The sequence below is a fragment of the Trichoplusia ni genome, chromosome 17, assembly GCF_003590095.1.
Source record: "Trichoplusia ni isolate ovarian cell line Hi5 chromosome 17, tn1, whole genome shotgun sequence".
Taxonomy (NCBI): Eukaryota; Metazoa; Arthropoda; class Insecta; order Lepidoptera; family Noctuidae; genus Trichoplusia; species Trichoplusia ni.
Window position 1 is genome coordinate 3,455,590 of NC_039494.1, and position 20,332 is coordinate 3,475,921.

Genomic DNA, 20,332 nt, shown 5'->3' on the forward strand with positions numbered 1-20,332 from the left:
TGTTGAGTTACCTTGATTTTTGTTGGATGACATTTTACCGTACTGTAATTATCTGTGATTAACCAAGAATGTTGATTTGGCGTCCATGCTATTGTGGATTATCTGAAAAAATCTTATCAGAATATTCTTCAAAGTCAATCACTCAGTCAGTCTTTAAAGTCAATTTTTTAAATTGTTTTTAAAGGATAAATTTAACTGCATGAGGCAGTTTATAATCATCCGAACATCACACATCATAGTACAACTTTCGACAAAACTTTATGTTTTGAATTTGGTCATAATATCTGTTAACAGACATTATCATATTATTAACTTAAGATAAGTTACTCAAATGGTCGTAAGATCCTAGCTTCGCTAAGAAAACTTTGGTCATTACTGTACACGATATTATCTTGTTTACTGTGACTAAGACTGTGTATTGTCATATGTTCTGATTAGACCCAGATACCGGGCCATATTAAATTAATCTTGTGACGTCATTAAATCTTCCTTGCTGTACACAATCTATTTTTAATCAGTCTGGAATAGTCTGTTTTTATTAATACACATGTATTTTGACAACTTTGTAATTAAAGGGCAGAATATTATTTTTTAGTTTTTCACTCACAATATTCTTATTATATTAATATTTAGGCAAGTTTTTTAAGCGTGAAGTCGCTGTGCCAATTCTGTGGCGTGATTTTAGTAAAAAAAAAACAAAATTAAGATGGCGATTTGACGTGTCAGAAATGTCATTATACGCTTGTAAACTACCAATCCGAACATTATAAAAAGTGACTTTAATGGCGGAACAATCATTCGGCCATTATTTTTAATTAGAGCTCAGATGATTCAGAAAGTGCACTGTGATTCATTTTACAATTGTTTCGTGTAAGACGTGTATTTTTGTCGATTCTTCGCTTCGTTTCGTTACCGGATGAAACGTCAATCACCATTAATTATTTGCACGTTAATCAAGCTATTTATTGCTCAAACTCCTATTAAAACGACTAATGTAAACACATGAGGTATATTGGTGCCAAAATAAAGCATTTAAATTTTGATTCAGCCATGCTGAAATCTATGCAGCAGGATTAGGTATGACTTGATAAATTAAATTGGTATTCTAGCCAGATATTTTGAATAGGTTTCATGACTAGAATAGACATTTTCTGATTGCTTTGAAGTTACTGAAGGACATGATCTAAGAAAAGAGGAACCAAAATGCTGCAATTTTTTCGACTTCCATAACTTTCAAACTGATCGATAACAATTTAGGTATATGAAGCAGCTTAATCTTTTGCTATTTAAATCGTTGCAAACGAAAAGTATTGATAACTTTTATAAGAATAATTCATTTCTTAACTAGAAATAAAACGAAAGCATTAATATCTCTTATCGCAGCGGAACAGGCAAATAGTCGCATGTCTTTGTTTAGTTGCTGCAAGATATCTATAACCTTGCATTAAAACATTATCACATAACCAATAGAGTATATATTTATTTATATTGAAGCTGTGATAGCGCAGTAACCACCACATTACTGCCTAGTCAAAGGTCTCAAGTTCCCCAAGGGAAGGGTGCGTTTTCGAAATAAATATCACAGCTTCCGTGTTCCGGAAGGCACGTAAAAATGCGGGTCCTGCGCTGGATCTCTCTCCGGTCGTGCCAGATTGTCGTCCTATCAAGCTATGAGAGTAAGGGTACGGAGACAGCACTTGTGTTGAGGCACAGTTTGCACTATAATATGTCCCTCGCTGGTGGCTGGTGTCTTGTGATTAGACGCCGTTTCGAAAAGTCCCGGTCAGGCCTTTTTAATTATATATTTATTATGTTTCGATTACTTCAAAAGTCTATTACAGTCGTTAGGTCGAAAGCGTTAAGCAAAAAGGTTTTTGAATTTTAAGTAGCGAAACCAAGGAGTGCCGTCCTTGGTTTGACGGTAGTGATTTGTTCCCGTAAGCGTAGATAACAAAAAAGTTAATTCTCTAAAAAAGTAATGCCTTTAAAAATGATTCCACGTCGTGTCACCATCACTAATACAGCTTTATAATTCATTAAATTATTTAATCTATACCGAGTGTAGTACGGTAATTAGTTCACTAACGTTAGTACAATTTAATTAACTAATGGATGCAAGTGAGGCAATGCCCGGTTTAGTACAACATTAAATTGTCTGAAGAGGAGAGACTACCTGCATTTCTCACTCAATGAATGGGCAGCTTTACAAATTCTATTTTCATAGTCATCAAACGGCGGCTTGCCAATTGGTATTCTAAACGTTTTTATCGGTTTGTCGTTTCGATTTTAATAGACCATAAAAAAGATTTGATTTGTTTTGATTATTATGATCTTTGCAATAATAATCGTATTTATTTGGTTTACCAATTGATAGGTTTATCGCCTATTAACGATTTTAATACCCTATGTGCGTTTCTATTTACGACTTCAAATTAGTTTAGATATTTGCTCGCTTCTAGAACTGTAATAAGGGTTTCTTATTTCATGTCCTGCATTAATATTTATTTTGTTACCAGGAGTCATGGTGTCGTCGATGGCGGCCCGCGCGCCGTACCTTCTTCACAAGTGTATGTTCACATGCATCAAAAACGCCAACAAAAGTCGAATCTGAGGGTAAGGATCTACATAAAAAAAAACTCAACAACATTCATAAAATACATTTATTACAGAAAAGAGACCATCACCAATAATACGGTACACTTTGATCGCGACTGTTAACAGCTATCTATGTTAAAAGAATATGCCTAACACTAAATTAGATACATGATTATAAGCTAAATATTTATATTAATAGGTACTAATTTACTAGCAATAATTTAATAGTGTTATTTGAATACAGATCACATTTTACGTAAGCAAAAGCTTATGATAATATGTATACATATAAATTATTTTAATGACTTATTGCTATTTAAACTATCGTAGCACGACTCTAAAACTTCGAATTCTTCAAACACCATTTCTCCAAATTTACCTGTGGTTACTTTACTTTGGTCTAAGTTATCGTTTACGTAATAGAATTTTGTTTCGAAGGTGTGGGAATTTGCTCCTTGTTTGTCGGCTTGGCCTGCTGCTTTACCATCATCAGCACATTCATCTTGTTGCTCTGGTATTGCTGCTTCCTTTTTGATGTCAGTGACAGTTGGCTGAGGATGTACTTCCATTTTCTTAACATTAGCATCATTTTGATTGATTGCGTCAATTTTAGATTTAACTATGTCTTTTCTGATTTCATTATTTTTGTTCTCAAACGGGCTTTTAACGATACCTTTACTGTAGCTCTCTAACCTGCAAATTTTGTTTTTAACCGAGTTTTCGTCATCATGTACTAATGGGGGATCTTCTTTGGATAACTGTTTCTTAAATTTATTACGGGGACTCTTGCTATCGTCTGTACCAGTCAATTCAAGACGGCTGCTACAACTGTTTGATTTGACTAACTTAAACTTAAATCCGGGGAAGCCCTCAGAGCGTTTGTTTCGGTCCTGATTTTGGCTTGCTGCATCTAAACTTGAATTAGAATTTTGTTTTTCTAAAACTATTTGCTTGTGTTTCTCTGCAGCCAAACATGAACATTTATCTCCGCGACATTTAGTTTGACAAGAATAGCAGTCCCTACTGCAGTTTTTTTGAAGACTCTTGATTTCCTCCATTATGGCTTTCGTCATCGGACTTACAGTTGATCCAGTTTTTGACGTCATCACTTTGCCTCCGTAGTAAGTAACTGACGTTCCACATTCTCTTATTTTTCTCAATATATCAGGACTTACGTATTGGCTCTCGCAGCAGAAATCCTGGTTCATAGAATCACACAGGTATTCCTCGCTTGAGCTGTACACAGTATCCTTTAAATTTTTCTGCGAATAGGGACTGAGGCCATCGGTTTCATATTCGTTGTTTGAGCTTAGATCTCCGCTTGAGACTCCACTGGAAAGACTTGCATTGTCCCATTTTTTGTTACCAAAATTGGTGTCTATAGTTAATTGCCGTATTATTTTCTTTCTACCACCATTTTTGGTTCCTTTAGTTTCATCACTAAGATTTCTGTAAGAAGTGGCACGTCTTGTTAAGCCTGTGTTTTCATTAATTAATGGTGGGTCATGCGTCATAGGACTCTTCATCTTTAATGTATCTTCAAATAAGTTTCTCACTTTCTTCACTGTATCAGGATTAGGCAGTTCCTCTTCTATGATTTCTTTATTCACTCTTATTGGGTGATAAAAGAAATGTCTTCTTACGGAACTTTTAGGTTTATCAGTTTGACCACTTATGTTTTCATTTTTCTTTAGTAGATTCTGGGGTATTTTACATGCGTCAGCATTTTTCCTAGGTGCTGGTTCAACTTTTGTTCTGACTGGTTCAATTATAACGATATTGTTATTAACTAACAGCTCCTGAAAACTGTAGTCTTGCAGGTATTGTAATAAACCGTCAAATTGAGCTTCTTTGCGGTAGTTAGCTATCATGCTGTTTTTAAACAGTTCTGATTTCATCACCTTGTACCTTACGTGATCGAAATCATCACATCCTTTTTCATAGCCCTTAGCTTTTATAAGTGTAGCCTGTGTCTTTTGGTTTTGATCATCTTCGCAGCTTAACTCAACTATTTCTATTTCTGGAGTGTCTCTCGATAAATCTAGTTCTGGGGTTTTGACTTCCGTTTTTTCGTAGGTATTAGGATCAGTTTCTTTAACAATTTTCTCTAACGTTGTTTCTTCTATTTCAGTGTCGCTTTTGACTTTTTCAGTTTCATCTTTCCACAGTTGTAGTTTCGTTTGACCTATTTTACGTATGCTGTCCACAATTTTGACGCTCTCCAATGATTTAATAATGTTACCAACTGATATTTCTAACGAACATTTGCTGTCTTCACTTTTCGGTTGATTGTTAGTTTCTTTGATATCTTCTGTCTTCATATCATTGTTGTTATTATTATTAAAATCTTCTTGTTTAACTTTAACGTCTTGCTTAACGATAATCTCATTACATTCCGGATTCTTGTCTATGAGTTTAGACCAATAATTTTTAACGGAATTAATTTTCTCTTGGTATTCAATGTCCGTTTTTATAGCATTGTTCAGTTTTTCTTTAACAGTGTTTTCAATTTTTTGATCCCTGTAGTCTTCTTTTACGTCTACAGATATGTCAGGCTTTTTATTATGTGTGTTTGTTTCTATATTGTTTTCCATTTTAGAAGGATTGTTTTGTTTCTTGGGTTTACTATCAATTACTTGCAAGACTTGTGGCCTAGTCATGTTAGTGCTGACTTTCTTATATGTGAATGGTGCTGGTGGTTCTGGACAATTTTTATTATCTTTTATAATTAACTTTGGCGGAGGTTTCTCGAACTTATTCTGAACAAACGCTATTTTTTCACTTGTCTCTTTCTTAAGTTTCGGGATGGTAGTTTTGACAACTTTATTTAATTTTATAGTTATGAAAGGATCTTTTGGAGTATAGTAACTTGATGTGTCAATACAATTATCAGAACTTGGTTTCCTTACTTCTTTGACAGGTTCAATAATTGGTGCTTGAATAACTGGTGGCTCAGATTTTGGCACAGTTTCTATTTTTGGGGTAGTCTTCGTAATTGGTTCACGTTGGGAGCTTAATGAGGACTGTGTATTATTATTGTTTTCGTTCGGTTTTGTTTGAGTTAGCGGTGGATCTATTACAATTGTTTGGTGGCCACTTAGTGGTACTATAGCAATATTAGATTCTGCAGAAGTTTTGAAAGACTGAACTCTTGATAACAACGAATGAGTTTTAGTATCTTCTTCTGTTGGCGACTTAACAAAAGTTACTTCATTTGTTTTGTGAATACTTTTTTCTACTGTGTCTGGACTGGGAATACGAATATTGTCGTCTTCTGTTGGCTCCCGTTGCCTGAGAGAATAATGTTTTTTAATAATCCCAAGCCGTGGTTTCTTATCTTGTGACGATTTGTTTATGTTATCGTTAGACAAAGATTTTGTTATATTTATCTCGGGCCTGTAATCAGAGCTTGATATCTTTAAACTTTCCGACTTAGTTATGATTTTATTGTTTCTTATTGTTCCTTCAATCTCATTTATTTCTCTTTCGTTTTGATGATTGTCTGAACGGAAATAGTTTGCTTCCTTATCGTCAGCGTTTGAACTATCGATAGTTATAATAGATTTTAAATCGTCTTCTAGTTTAGTAAAGCTTTGCAAAAGCTGTGGTTCTGAATATTCGGGAAGATATATGCAATTATTTGTTTGTATTTTAATGTTATGTGCTGGTTTTGTAAAACCTTTGTTTAATTGACCGTAGTTTTCAGTGCCTTTCGATGACAATATCTCTCGAAAATGTGTTTGTGCTATTTCGTACGTGTTTTCACAAGGTATATCTTCAGGGTCTTCTTCTCGCAGCTGAGCGTCAATACGTTCTGATTTCCTAAGACACTTGCTAATATTAATATCAGGAAGCGAATAGTACTGATTTTCAATTAGAGTAGTAACAAATGGTTCTGTTGTTATGTTTTTAGAAGTGCAGTGACTTTTTGTAGAGTATGTGTCACTTTCAATGTATGTGTTGCTGACGTAAACTTCGTTGTTTTGTTTCTTTAATATCTCATTAAACAAATTACCGTTCTTCCTTAGAAATGAATCCCTCCTGATGTCAGCAAAAGTTTTCTTTTTGTTTACTTGAGTGTATAAAGGATCTGTGTCTTGATTATTATTTTCTGAATTTATTGTCTGTGATGTCACCGAATTATTTTCTTTAAATTGAGAATCACAATATTCGTCGATTTTTTCAGCAAGTGAATTAGCTAGGTATTCTAATTTGTGCGACTTGTCTGAAGAAGCTATTGAAATTGAAATATAAGATGTTATGCTATCGGGGGGGCTTGACACTATTTCGTCGTTTTCGGAGGCTATAGACTGGTTATCATTATCGTTTTTCGTATCTTCTGGTTGTGCAGGTTCCTCTGGCGTGGGACTTTTAACTCCCTCGCTTTTTTTACTTTTTACAGAAATTTTGTCATAGGTATCGCATATATTATTTACCGGGTCAGGTTCAACAGCTTTATCTTTTTCACTCCGCGTAAGACTGTCGTTGGTGAATGATTTTGGTGTATCGATTTTTAATCTCTCTTTATCTTCGGTATCTGTCGCTTGTTCGTCTGTTGTAACATATAGTTCTTTACTAGGATTGGGTGACGCAATTGATCGGTCTGTGTCGGGTGAACTGTCTTTGTAATGTTTTCTATGAGCTTCAAAATTGTAATGTTTTCTGACGTAATTTGAATCTAAACTGTCTATTTCACTTGGGTTACGTGAATGTCCGATGCTATCTTCAGAAAGGTTAGTTTGTTTTATTTCTTCGTTCAAGTTCGGCCAACTGCCACTTACTGACCTTGAATGATGGCTCTCGTTTCGCGATATAACGTCTTCTTTATCTGATCTATTTTCGGTATTTTCTGGTTTTTCGTTTTCTTTCTGTGCGTTTATGTCTCCAAAACAAGAAGCGGTGCTATCTATATAAATGCTCTCCAAAACTTCTTCTTTTGTTTGGTATTTAGCACGTCCTGGCAACCTGAAATAGAAAATGTGTTTGTTAGACTAAATTACTTGTAAAATACTACTCTTTGAGTGTCTGGAGAAGTATAGCATGCACATTGCACACAGTATAAATAAATTGTGAAGCACTAACTGCATGCAATTATTATAGTTTAGATTAGTGTTAGATTAGTGTTTACCTGTCTTTAAAGCAAGGCTTATCAAATAAGCGGGCGCGGGGTATCAACTGAGATCTCTTGTTCTTGGCGTGATTCTGTATTTGAAGATCAGTAAAGGTCTCTTCTCTTATCACTGCCAAGCTTCGACTGCGTCGTAAATTAGCACCTTCAGGCTCTTTATGTTTGCACAATCTTCCGTAGCTACCGCTGAATTCAGTATCGGAATTCGAGAATCGTTTTTGTAAGAGATCCTCTGCCGCTTTAGACCTTGTCAAATGTTGATAGAATTCGTCCTGAGGTAATTGTACCGGTAGTTTATAATATTCAGCTAATTTACTCTGATACTTCTCGTGTTTTTTGTTTTTGCTCTCACACAAATCTTTATCCTTATCTTTGTCTTTTTCTTTTTCCTTGCCTTTAGACAATTTTCTCTTTTTGGGACGTTCGTCTTGGCTCTTCTTCGACTCTAAGGAATTCCGTGGTTTATCAAACTCTAATGTCTCCGTAGGGTTCTCAAAGTACTGTATATCACCGACGGTGTCTGCCGCGGACTTGTGCTCGTCCTGACTCGATTTCCTTTCGACAAGTTCTCGAAGGCGGCTTCTTGTTGAGCTTGTGTTGGAAGTGACGCTCTCCGGTCGTTTATTCTGATATTCCAAAGTGGATGACGACCGTCTGAAGAGGCTTGTCTTAATTGACCCGAAGTCGCCTTCGTCTTGACAAGAAGCCGCTGAGAAATTCTGTGCCCTTATACGGTCAACGTGATTCTGGCTAGAATACGACGCGACCGAGTCCACCGAGTGTCTGGAACGGAAAACATCATAGATTAGATTAAGATGTATATTTACAACGAGCTTGATAGTACTGTTTGCTTAAGATATATAGCTTTTGGTGTGGCTGGACTGACTCATTTTTATGCAAAGAAAATTCATTGGAAAATGCTTTTGTTAGTTAGCTACATATGTTTGTACTTTGTCTTGGTATTTATAGAGACAAAAGATGACATCTGCTGTAAAACTCGTTGGGTTCTGTAGGGCAGATTATCCGTTAGTATTCCGGTATCTATAGGGATCGTAGTAAACGATCTGTCGTGTGGGAACCATATTGGCTCTATGCCAATAGACTAAAGCTATTGAGTTAGCAAAAATATATCAGAATGTTGTGTATATCCGAATATATAATTTGTACCTAATTACATGAATGGTGCCACAATTTTAGAACTGTCTGGACCCTTCAAAAAAAGTTTTTTTTCTCCCAGAAACCTGAAGTGTTAATGGTATGTAGGTATAACAAATGTGTATAGTTGTTAAAATGTCGGATGTAAACTGACATTGTCACAGTCTTGCGTTACACACATTGTTTATTTATTATTCAAGTCTTATACGATACATTTTATCGTTACTCGTAAATCATTAAGCGTTGTATAAACAAAAGACTATTTTCTTAGAACTTCCACCGAATAGTTTTAGATTTTTAGAGAACATTAGCTAGCGGTCGTAGTCTAGAAGCTGAAATTAAATATGAAAGCTATTTTCTCCGTTAACAAATGAGTTCTGTATTGCAGAACAGTAGAACAATATTTTAACGAGTCTTAACGCATATGACATCTGCAGAGAGCATTTGAAACGATGCCAGAATGGGCCTGTCTGTACTATAAAGCCGGCGCCTTGTATACTTAGAACGTGTTCCTAAATTAAAGGTTTAAAACATTCTAATCCCTATAAAACAACGAGGTTATCAATCACGTGAGAACTGTCTGATAAATCTCGGAACCAAATTGTCGAATTCGTTCAAAAATTACCGCATTGCAAAGCATTTCGTCAAACTCGTTTAAAACCCAATTCGTTATTCCTCAAAGACCAACGGTCGACGGTCTCCGGGGTTTCCGAGGTTTAGAAGTACATGTTCCCTTTAAACTTCCGCTGTTCTGATACTCTTAGGTTTCGGGAGAACGCGTCACGGAACTCAGGCCTCGTAAACTACGGCTATCACGTAATAGCAATGAGCTGGTTTACAGCTTTCCTTATGGTGGCATTTTATTCCTATCATATTTTAGACACGGAATATTCGCCGATGTTGAACCGATGGTTACTATTTACTTTTTACACGTGAAATGTGGTTCACGTGAAGGATGAAGACTCATTTTTATTTTAGTAAAATTTTTCTTTTCTTTCAATGTGCCATGACGCTCAAGAAAGTGATTAATTTGAGTAGCACTTTTCAACCGTCAATAAAATTACTAGATTTTGTTTTGAATCTCCAGCCCTTCCCATGACATACATAAATCTGAATCCTAAGTGATTTTAAACAAAACGACGTAAAAAAAGTTCTTCACCATTTTTTTGTTGAATAGTTTGTAAATATTTCAGGAAAGAGCACACAAATATAAAAGACGCAGTACGTCAATTATAAATCAATTCAAATTTTCATAGGAAGGTAAAGCTCCCTGTCCGATAACCAACGAGCTTTTTATAAATCAATCTGTGTGTGATATCAATCACTATTAATTTACGTTATCAAAATCAGATTAACGTCCTGACTTGGTTTAACGAGGATTCTAATCGGAGTTCTGATTCCAGGAATGATAACTAAATGACTTCCATGTGTAGGGGCTACGACAGTAATAGTACTGTAATGAGTACCAAGATATCTTTGCACACAACAAAAGCAATGTTCGGAATATAACATGAAGTTATTCGAAGTTATATCAGTTTCGCTATTTCTTTTGTATCTCCCAAATATAAGTAAATTGATGTTTATTGTTTCCTATATTTGAGGAAAGTATTTATATTGTAGTTATAGAAAAGGTTTCGTGGCAAACATTGTCCATTTTCCTGGGAGACTTAATTTCAAGCTGTCTGTAAGGAAAATTTAGACACCTATATTTTCTCAAGTAAAATTATCCTTAATCCTTAAAAGGTATTTCCTAAATCACAATTTGAATGACCCAATGCTAACGTGCATGGTAAAGAAATAGTTCAACGCTTTAACTGACAACGCAATATTTTAATACTTTAAATACATAATTCTTCCTAGCGGTCCGGTGTTGTTATTCAGCACGATACCTATATTTTCGCGTCAGGGTGGTTGTCTATAAATATTCATAGTCGACACTCGTCTGCCCCATCTTTTGACAGGTCACTCCTTGAACCTACTGACGCTTCCGTAAAGCTTGACAAATGAGGTTTGTTTGGTAGTTGTCGTTATTATTTTTGTTAGGCTATGATAATGTTGCGCTTGATTCAGCTGTTTTCGAGGTTGTTACTTACTATAAAAAATGAGAAATGTATCTACACTGTTCGAACTTGTTTTGTGTATACGGTTCCAAAATGTCAGTCCCAAGGAGAAGAACCGACTAGAAACACATAGTTAACACATTTAAATAAAAAAATGATACAGGATATGACGAATAGTGTATTCTCGTTAGTACTAGTCCTACAATACGTTTTTCATATTAAAATACAGTTGACAGATAACATTTCCAATAAATAATAATAATGTCGAATCCTTACATTCTACATTCAAATCATACATACAATCCCACAAAGATATGAGTTCATAATCATTTTAACACAGCGACGTTCTGTGCGGAACAATCGTTGTTGGCATGTCCTACCCTTTTTATTTTTTATGATCACCCATTAGGCTTCCGCTCACGTTACTACCATATACCACAAGATAATACTCATATTTGTATGCCAGATTAATTTCTTTGATGAACTCTCAATATGCGTGACGAGAAAGTCTTCGTAGAGACATTTAGGAAATCATAGCGTCTCTCGGGGAAACGTTTTGAACTAAGTTAAGGACAACCGTCAGGCTTTCAAATCCTGATAACTTGTCTTAACAAGTATTATGAGCAGTCGCTAATGTGGGATATCTGTTTCGAGGTATGAAATAGACAACATAATTGGTTAAGATTTGGGGCTAACTGGAAGTAAAATATTGCATTTGCGTCATTTCGCTGGAAAAAATATTTTGGCTGCTAAGTATTTAGAGACGTTAATAAATATCGATGGTAATTTTTTGGCAAACAATATTTAGGTTATACCAGAAGAAGTTTGAGACTTCAGACTTTGACACCTTCTAAGTTTCGCGAGCTAGACGCTCTTCCCACCAGACCCCTCTAATGCCGGCACTATTTAAAGAGATCGTGGTAGCAAGAAGTTGTAAACTAATAAGACAAGATTTCTTTTAAGGGATCATAGTTTATGTCTTGTTTACGATTAGTTCCAAAGTGTTCCGGCTTTTCGGAACTACTTTACGGTAATCCGTGCCATCACTTTTACTACTCACTCTCCAAGGATTCAGTGTAAAGCTTATCTAAAAATAATATCTCGGAATTGAGTTAAGGAAGTTTTTCGTGTAGCTATTTTATTCTGACGAAATATATTACGAGAAAACGTATATCTGAAAATGTGTTACTTAGTTACGAATTTGTTAGCAAATGGAATTATAATATCGTTTTTATACCGTATTCCTAATGACCGTAAATGAATTATAGTAAAAACAATTCCATTTTAATTAATTTTGTAAAACGATATACCTAGGGACAATTTGTGACTTTTATGAAAATCTTTGAATCTAAAAGCTGATTTAAACACTACAAAAAACATACAAGTTGCTATACATTGTCACTTATGATACTCTGGTATCATAAGTGGCATAGCCCAAAAATGTATTTCAAGTTACACAATATTTATGCCATCGTCTAAATGAGTTTTAAGGAACTAAAGTAGTCAATTTTTAGAAAAATTTACATTACTTTTAAGTATACGAAAGGCCTTGTCAATAGGATACAATTATACAGACCGTGATTACTGAAAGGATGTCATCATTTTCGGAGTTCAGATCTAAAACGACCTTAATTCCAACCTTACCACGAGAACAATAGTCTATTAAATTGAGGAAACGTGTATTCATAAAGCATCTGTACGTCCCGTTTTCCCAATTATGGAGACAAATGTTGGTAGCCCGAGTATGTATTCTTGTTTTATAGGAATATGATGACGAAATAACGTTTTCTGGAGAGCCAGAACCTACAAAATTAAAATCAAAAGTCATATAGAAAAATTAGGTAACTATGTAGCACTTTTTCGGCCACCTTTCGGGCGAAATTGAAACCGTTTCCTATGTTTTTTTTCTGCAAGCTACTAGTACCCAGCAGAACGCTGTCTTTCCGTTTACAATGGAGTATTTAAGAGCTGAGTTTCTTCCTTTAAATAGTACGAGTATTATTTGTTGTTTTTCGTGTTATTTTTGAATACTCGTCTTACACAGGTAATCATCACTCTTTATTCCTGGCACGCCCACCCGTCCTACTGCACTTCCCGATATTTAAAACATTTCAGCGTTTTTTATAAGGAAATTATGTAATTGATTTACCGGTAAATTTTTTAATGTTTTAGATAATTGTTCTACAGATACTAAAGAAAATGTATGTTGCCATATTTTCTATAACTATAGCTATACCTCGTCATTCATAGATCAAGTACGCACTTGATCTATGTTATACGCATAACACAAAGAAAAACATCTACTAACAAGCAAAAATATCCTCACATATAGATTTTCTCGAAAAAGAATCTACAAACTAGTTTATCCCAGTATGTGATCCTTTTGGAAAGGAGGTAGCCGCACCTACATTCAGAGACTCAAGAAAACTGCGTCGATGTGTGAAAAAGATAAATCTTTGAATATCAAGGATATGAAAAGGTACCTTAGGGATCCTCAATTTCGGTAAAGAGGTCGGTCAAGAGCTTTCAAATTACTCTCCATCTTTCCTAAGATAGTGTAAGCTTGAAAAAACGTAGAGAGAACGTGACTTGCACTCAAATAACTACCGAGAACGCGCTCAGACTATTCCGTTACCCCATAAACAACGACTAAAAGTAAATAAATAGAAACGGTCGAATTAGGTGAACATAAAAACTGTTGAGTGTAAAACATGTGTAAACAATTAACTTACAGAAATATTGCGCAGGTCCTAAGTCCATGTTATAAAACTTATTGCTTGCATCTTAATGGCAGGCGTCTTATGTTACACTTAGCTGCTTACCTTTCGCAAAATTACTAACTTTTCTATAAAACTATTTTTTTGGGGTAAGTACCCAATGGACAGAAAAAGGAACCCTAAAGTTTCGCGATCTGTCTGTCTGTCAACGGTTTGTATCTCATGAACTAACTAGATTGTCGACATTTTCACAGATAGTGAAGTAAAAATCTGTTGCTGTTACAACACTAAAAACTAGAAGTAGTAGCGAAGATGGATGGATCATAAATTTTTTGGATTTTTATAATTAACTTACAGTTTAGTTTAAGCTGTTTTGTTGGTTCATTGCTGTTTTAATAGTCATTATCAAAATATGAGTTTTCACGTAATTTATTGGCTACGTATAAAATGTTTGTCCACATTACCGACACTGAAATAACAAATTGATACTCATATTCGCAAACAGCACGTGGAATCAATCAATTAGACTCGGTAATTATTATGCCCGCATCTATGAAAAGTTTATTATTAATTTTGTAGTTGAAAGCTTTATGCATATTACTGATTATTTTAACCGATATCACCTGTGTATGTTGAAGCCGTTGATGGTGGTGGTATACATTTTAATTTACAAGCGTCGTGTTTTTGATGTTGATATCTCTGTTAAAAAGCAGTCAGCAAAAGAGAGTTTGTTGTGTTTCTTCTCCAGGAACTAGAGTTCGTAGGAAGCGGTAAAGGGTGAGGACTTTCCCCTTCAAAATCTGCTACTAAGTGCCCTAACTTGAGGAAATGTCTCTTCGTTTTATGAATGGCGTAGCGTCTCCCTTAAGAGATGGTGGAATCCTTCCGAGCTTAGTAAGCGAATTTTATATCTGTCCTAAAATTAAATTATCTATTTCTAAACACATTGAGTGACTTTTTTATGTCAGCCTTTGAGACGAATAAACGAAGTCACATCTGACGGATTTATTTATATTTATTTAACGATGCCACCAAAATTAATTCACGGACGTTTTTATTACTCCACCATTAGTTTGCTTGCTTCTATGACGGAAGCAAATTTTGGTAAACGTTTTAAGAAAAATTAATTGCAGTATACCTATAAATATTTAGATGTTTAGACCGCTTTTTGGTTTAGCGGTCGCAATCAATTCCCTATTGAGTATTACTGACCTATCCTAGTAATAGCGATATCTGGCCTTTAAGTATCTGAAATATCTAAAGACAGTTTTGGGACCAAAAAGGTCAATAGGATATAGTTATAAGTGTCGTTACGACATTTGAAATCCCTACTAATATTATAAATGCGAAAGTAACTCTGTCTGTCTGTTACGCTTTCACGTCTAAGCCACTGAACTGATTTTAATGAAATTTGGTAAAGAGATAGAGTTGACCCTGAGAAAGAACATAGGATAGTTTTTATCCCGGATTTTAGAAGAGTTCTCTAGGAAACGCGATATAACCGTCCGACGCGTGCGAAGCCGCGGGCGAAAAGCTAGTAGGTTATATCTGATCTGACGCTTTCAGAACAAGTGAATGTTTAATAACAAAACAGTAGAATTTCATAAAGAGATTGAAACTCGATTTGAAAACATTTCTCGAGTAATTTTCCATCTCTCGCATGCCAATCTCACTTAGCGTTTAGCATGTATTAAGAGATGTAATGACGCAGATCTAAAAGTCTGAAAGTATTTTTCTAACGTCGCCGCTATGCCGCCAACTTTATATTTAGAAATACGTAAAGATAGAAGTTTTGTGATTCAATGTCAGACATTATTTCGAGAAACTAAACAGAACTAGGACGTAAACAGTGTGGTGAATACTCGGTAGTTAATATGTCAGTCATCAAAGAAATCGATTGCTCGATCGCGATGAATCGATTACGAAAGTTTATCGATATTATTAATGTTAATGATGAATTATTGTATATTTTTGTAGTGAGATAATTATATTATGGGAAACTATTATTTTATCGATTCTACTGACTTTGTATTTTTCAGTACGATTATGAATCGACCATGCGTAAATTGTGGCTCTATCGACTCGGTTTTTTTTTAATTACGTGCCGTTTACGTGGATTTCTGACGTCAGTGATTACTGTTTTTATTCTATTTGATCTACACTTTTCAGAGCTGTTTTTTTCCTTTCCTAATTCCTATCGGTGTTGTCAGTACAGTAATTGTGTATTTATTTGTTTCGCAGTAAAGTTATACTCACTGTAATTTGTTAGTTGTTTGAATATCTTTTAATGGAGACCGTAATGGTCTTAATTGAAATGTATTCGGCATAAAATTGAAACCACGATTCCCTGATTTTATTACGATTTATAAGGCAACCAGGTTTTTATTGAAGCAATGTCGAACTAATTTATTTGAGAACGTGAAATTATTAGATTTATGTACCAGCTGTAAAACAACTTTGTTAAGTACTCAAAGTCCCTTTTCATATCTTCAATTTAGGTATTTATAACGAATCTCTGAAGAAACAAAGGAAATTTAAAAAGTTTGGTCTTCGAACGCTTCTTGTTGATGTTTTAATTATAAATTTATTATTCAACCACTTTCCATCATTTGAAACGTTTATAAATAATATTTGGATGATTACATTTTCATCATATACTGTGTTTATTTATCTGTACATCGGTGGCATAACATTTGACGAATTATTGTTTTGTCTGTATATTTTCAGCATGACGTAACGAGATTAACATAAAACATTGGGAATTTGTGATTGTGAAAAACGAGAGAGAAATATCTCTTGCAAATTCCGCTATATTAAAAATGAAAAATAAAACATCTTATCTCACTTTTATCTTTCACTTTTGTCATATTCATATCAGCCTATATACGAACGCTGGATATAGGCGTCTTCCCTTGTAGGGGCGAATAGGTTTGAGTATTGATCACCTAATAGCTAATTGCGTGTATTTAACTTACCGTGTGTCAGTGGTGTCTTTGAATAATTAAAAAAGTACATATAACTTTGAAAAAGTAACATTAGTATATTGCCTGCGCTGCGTTGGGATCAAACCTGCACAACGAGCAAAGCCAGATGTAGCCGCAAGGCTACTTCGACATATGTCATTAAAACGTCGAATTAACTAATTATGACCGCAGCAAATAAGGTATATCATTTTAAAATACCAAATGCTAATTTATCTGTTGTCACACGCGTGTGTTAACGAATTAATTAACCTAATTCGTATGGAAAACGCTGTCGTGTTTACCTGTCACTTATGTGTGTTTTACATTTAGTTTTCAACATTGAATTATACATTTGTATAGTAAGTGATATTATTTCTGTGATTATGTTGTGAAGAATATCTTAATTGCATGTCACGTTGTTTGTCCGCGATGGATTTCTTAACTATTTTCCCGATGGTCACCGTTAGCATTTTGATCCAACTTGAAAAATATTGTAGTTTACATCTCAATTTGTAGTCGACATATTATTTTCTTGAAAATCGTTTATCAACAGCTAGTTGCAATATAAATAACACTCAACCGGTAAGGAAAGATGTCCGCTTTCCTGTCAAAAGAAATACCAAAAAACATTCCTTTATCCATTGTTAATACAAGAGACGTAATAAAAATAGTAGCAGGGTCTCTCTTTCCATTATTTATTACTTTGTCCGCTAGATGGCAACCCTACCTGACGTTTTCCGGTATAATGCAATAATGTTTTGTCGACATCCGTAGTGGACCAGTGTCCGCTTTCTTGCGTCCGTGACACCCCAGTTACGATCTGTGCCCAGTACATAATTATTCAATTAGCTAGACGGTAAATATAGGGTATCGATTTAATAGCTACACAACTGGTGTTTTACTGTTTATAGAAACTTTAGGTACGATGTGGTGAAGATAATTTACATGAAAGCAAAACCTTGGCTTCGCGAACTGTCAAGGTCTCGGTCGATCGAAGTTATTCTAGAAAAGTTGTTTAATTGCTGAGAATGTTACAACTGAATGGAACGAAACCAGATTGATTTATTCACCGGCTTTTCTTGCTACAGTTTTATCTATATTTGATTATGCAATACAGTAATACACAGCTTCATGTTTATAATGTTCATAATCATTCGTTCAAAATAGAACTGTCCGAAGTTATACAAAGACAAAAGATGTCTCAATTATAACTGACACTTCCAATGATATTGAAATAACATCTAATCTATTTCGGTTCGCTTTACCGTAGTTTAAGATCTATAGCAAAACCGACCGACCGTCTCTGTCAGGCAACTGTCATTAAACAAACTTCTGCGAGGATTAGTTTCTATGAGTTTAACGAGAAAATCATAGAGCGAGAAGTGTCCGTATCAAGATTCTTGTCTTGTTCAAATTTTGAATGAAATTATATATTTTCATTTGTTTTTGAAGATAATTCAGCTTTTATCCTAATAATATTAATATTAGGAAGTGAACTCGCGACTGACGACTCTTGACGTGACTCTTTCACGAAAATCCACTGAACGGGTTTAGATGAAACTTGGTACGCAAATAGCTCATAGCTGGCTTGCTGATAGCTCAAAATCGATTTTTGTTCCTGTGGCATCCTTTTCAATTTGTAGTGGGCGAGCCCGCGGGCAGCTGCTAGTTTTTAATGATAATAATTCATGTTAGGACATGAATTATTGGCCGTCCAACTTCAAACCTAATTTTCTCAATTTGCTTTGTTACGTAGTATTTCGGCCTATAAAATGAGCTAAAGCTAAGAAACGAATCATTTTTTTGTCGATGACCAATATTTCCCCAGCCGAACGGATTGTGAAAAATTTACGCTAAGCCGTTTCTTTTACCGTACTGTAGACAAAGTTGTTAATGGTTATTTGAAACAGTATTTCTAAAATCGATCTTTACGACTAAGGATATCTAAAGAAGGAGCATACTCTCATTCCTGGTCTAATATTAAATCTTTTATGACCATTTGTACTAAAATCAGCATAGTTTTATTGTAACACTATTAGTCAGCTGTCAACACGACATTTGGCGTGTACTAATTATGAGGAACGTTAGTCAGAAATAAATTGTCAAAGACAAGTGATGACAATGTTATTTTACGAGTTAGTAGCAACAAATATAGTTATTATGCTAACATATGATCCGTTACCTATAAAACAGTTTATAATGTATTTTTACTGTTTACCCAACACTGTTCTCTTAATGTATGCCAGCCTTACCGTTGAGAATGCGTTTTGTATGCAAAAAGAGGAAAAAACGGGACTTATTTACTTCCCTATAAATAAACAGCTGTTGTTTATTGTGAGAAAATAGTCTGTATCAGTTATTATCTGTGCTCTTGATATCTTGTGATCGAGATTTGATATGGTTTGTTTAGAACACAAGAACAACAGTAGTAAACACAGAATGTATGAACTAAAAAAGAATAGAAAAGAACGAGAACATTGTATTAACCTGGATTTACTATCTCCTTTTCAATTAAGACGAGAAGATTTCTACACTTCTTTTATTATGAGAAGTTAGCTTGAGTGCGGGGGTATAAGTATGTGAAGAGGTGTGTCATTTCCGCAATTGAAACTGCTTATTTCAAGCTGTGATGGCAGGTCCCTAGGTTACTAGACCATTCGTTTTCTTTTGACGTAAATTTTTGTATAAACTTCTGATATAAAGACTATGCGCCGCTGTTTTTCGGTCAAAATTCTATTTCAACGGCAGCCCTTAATCTGATTATAAGGGTACGTGAAATAGCCATTTATTTTAAAAATATGAAGCCTTGGGATACTGACGAACAGGTAAAATAATTAGAAAAAAATAACACTGTGTAACTGTGTAAAATCTACTAAAAGAAATCCTTTTTCAAACGTGAAGGTCTGATTGCGTAAACACTTTAATCTATTTGCAATTAAATATAATTGAATATAGGTTGAAAGTAGTTAAGACTTCATTCCTTCAGTAAATATGTAGACCACTAGTACGGAATTCCATTTATTCCGAGGCGGGTGTGAAGCGATATTTGCCGGAGTATTGGTTCGTGTGACCTCGGTTAAAGTTCAGAACCGTTAAAGTGGCTGGGGATTTTTCATGCATTTCCCACGGTAAATTCTGTCAAGAACAGACTTGTGAGATTATTTACTGGAGTATACTACTGAAATTCATTTTATTATTGTATTATGCATCGTTCACGTATACATTTTTATATGTTGCACTCACACATAATAATATAATGATACCAATTGTTTGTAACGTATTAAAATTTATATCATAGAGAGTTCAGTATCATACGAATAGCTTTGCAATTTCAACGTAAAGAAAAAGCACTCATATTTGTCATGATATTCGAAACAAGACGAGCTATCACGATAGATAATATAAACCGTTTTCAAATAGTTAATTATGAATACGCTTCACGTTTGTAAATAAATAAAATGTAGTTAATTGCTAAGAGTGTATTTTGTGTTCATAAATATGAGTCATTTTGTCACCACAGCATCTTGTCACAATGAAACATCAGTCAGCAATAAATACAGCAATCTCACGTACTGATTCACAATAACATTCAGCCAAACCATTTCGCGAGACGCCTAACGTCAAACCATTCTCACCTTCATTGTTAAGTCATAACATGTAGGGATTAACTAAGTTTGGAACATGACAGAGATTTACAAATCCGATAAGCACATC

At 34.8% G+C, this 20,332-nt stretch overlaps 1 protein-coding gene across 2 annotated transcripts in view; it reads left to right on the forward strand.

Moving 5' to 3' along the window:
• LOC113502318 (calcium uniporter protein, mitochondrial) overlaps positions 1 to 20,332 on the forward strand; it is a 175,584-nt gene that overhangs the window by 5,660 nt on the left and 149,592 nt on the right. For both annotated transcript variants that reach the window (XM_026883839.1, XM_026883840.1), the window contains exon 2: positions 2,517 to 2,613. In XM_026883839.1, the coding sequence (XP_026739640.1) occupies positions 2,517 to 2,613 (97 nt within the window). The remainder of the gene's footprint in view (positions 1 to 2,516; positions 2,614 to 20,332) is intronic.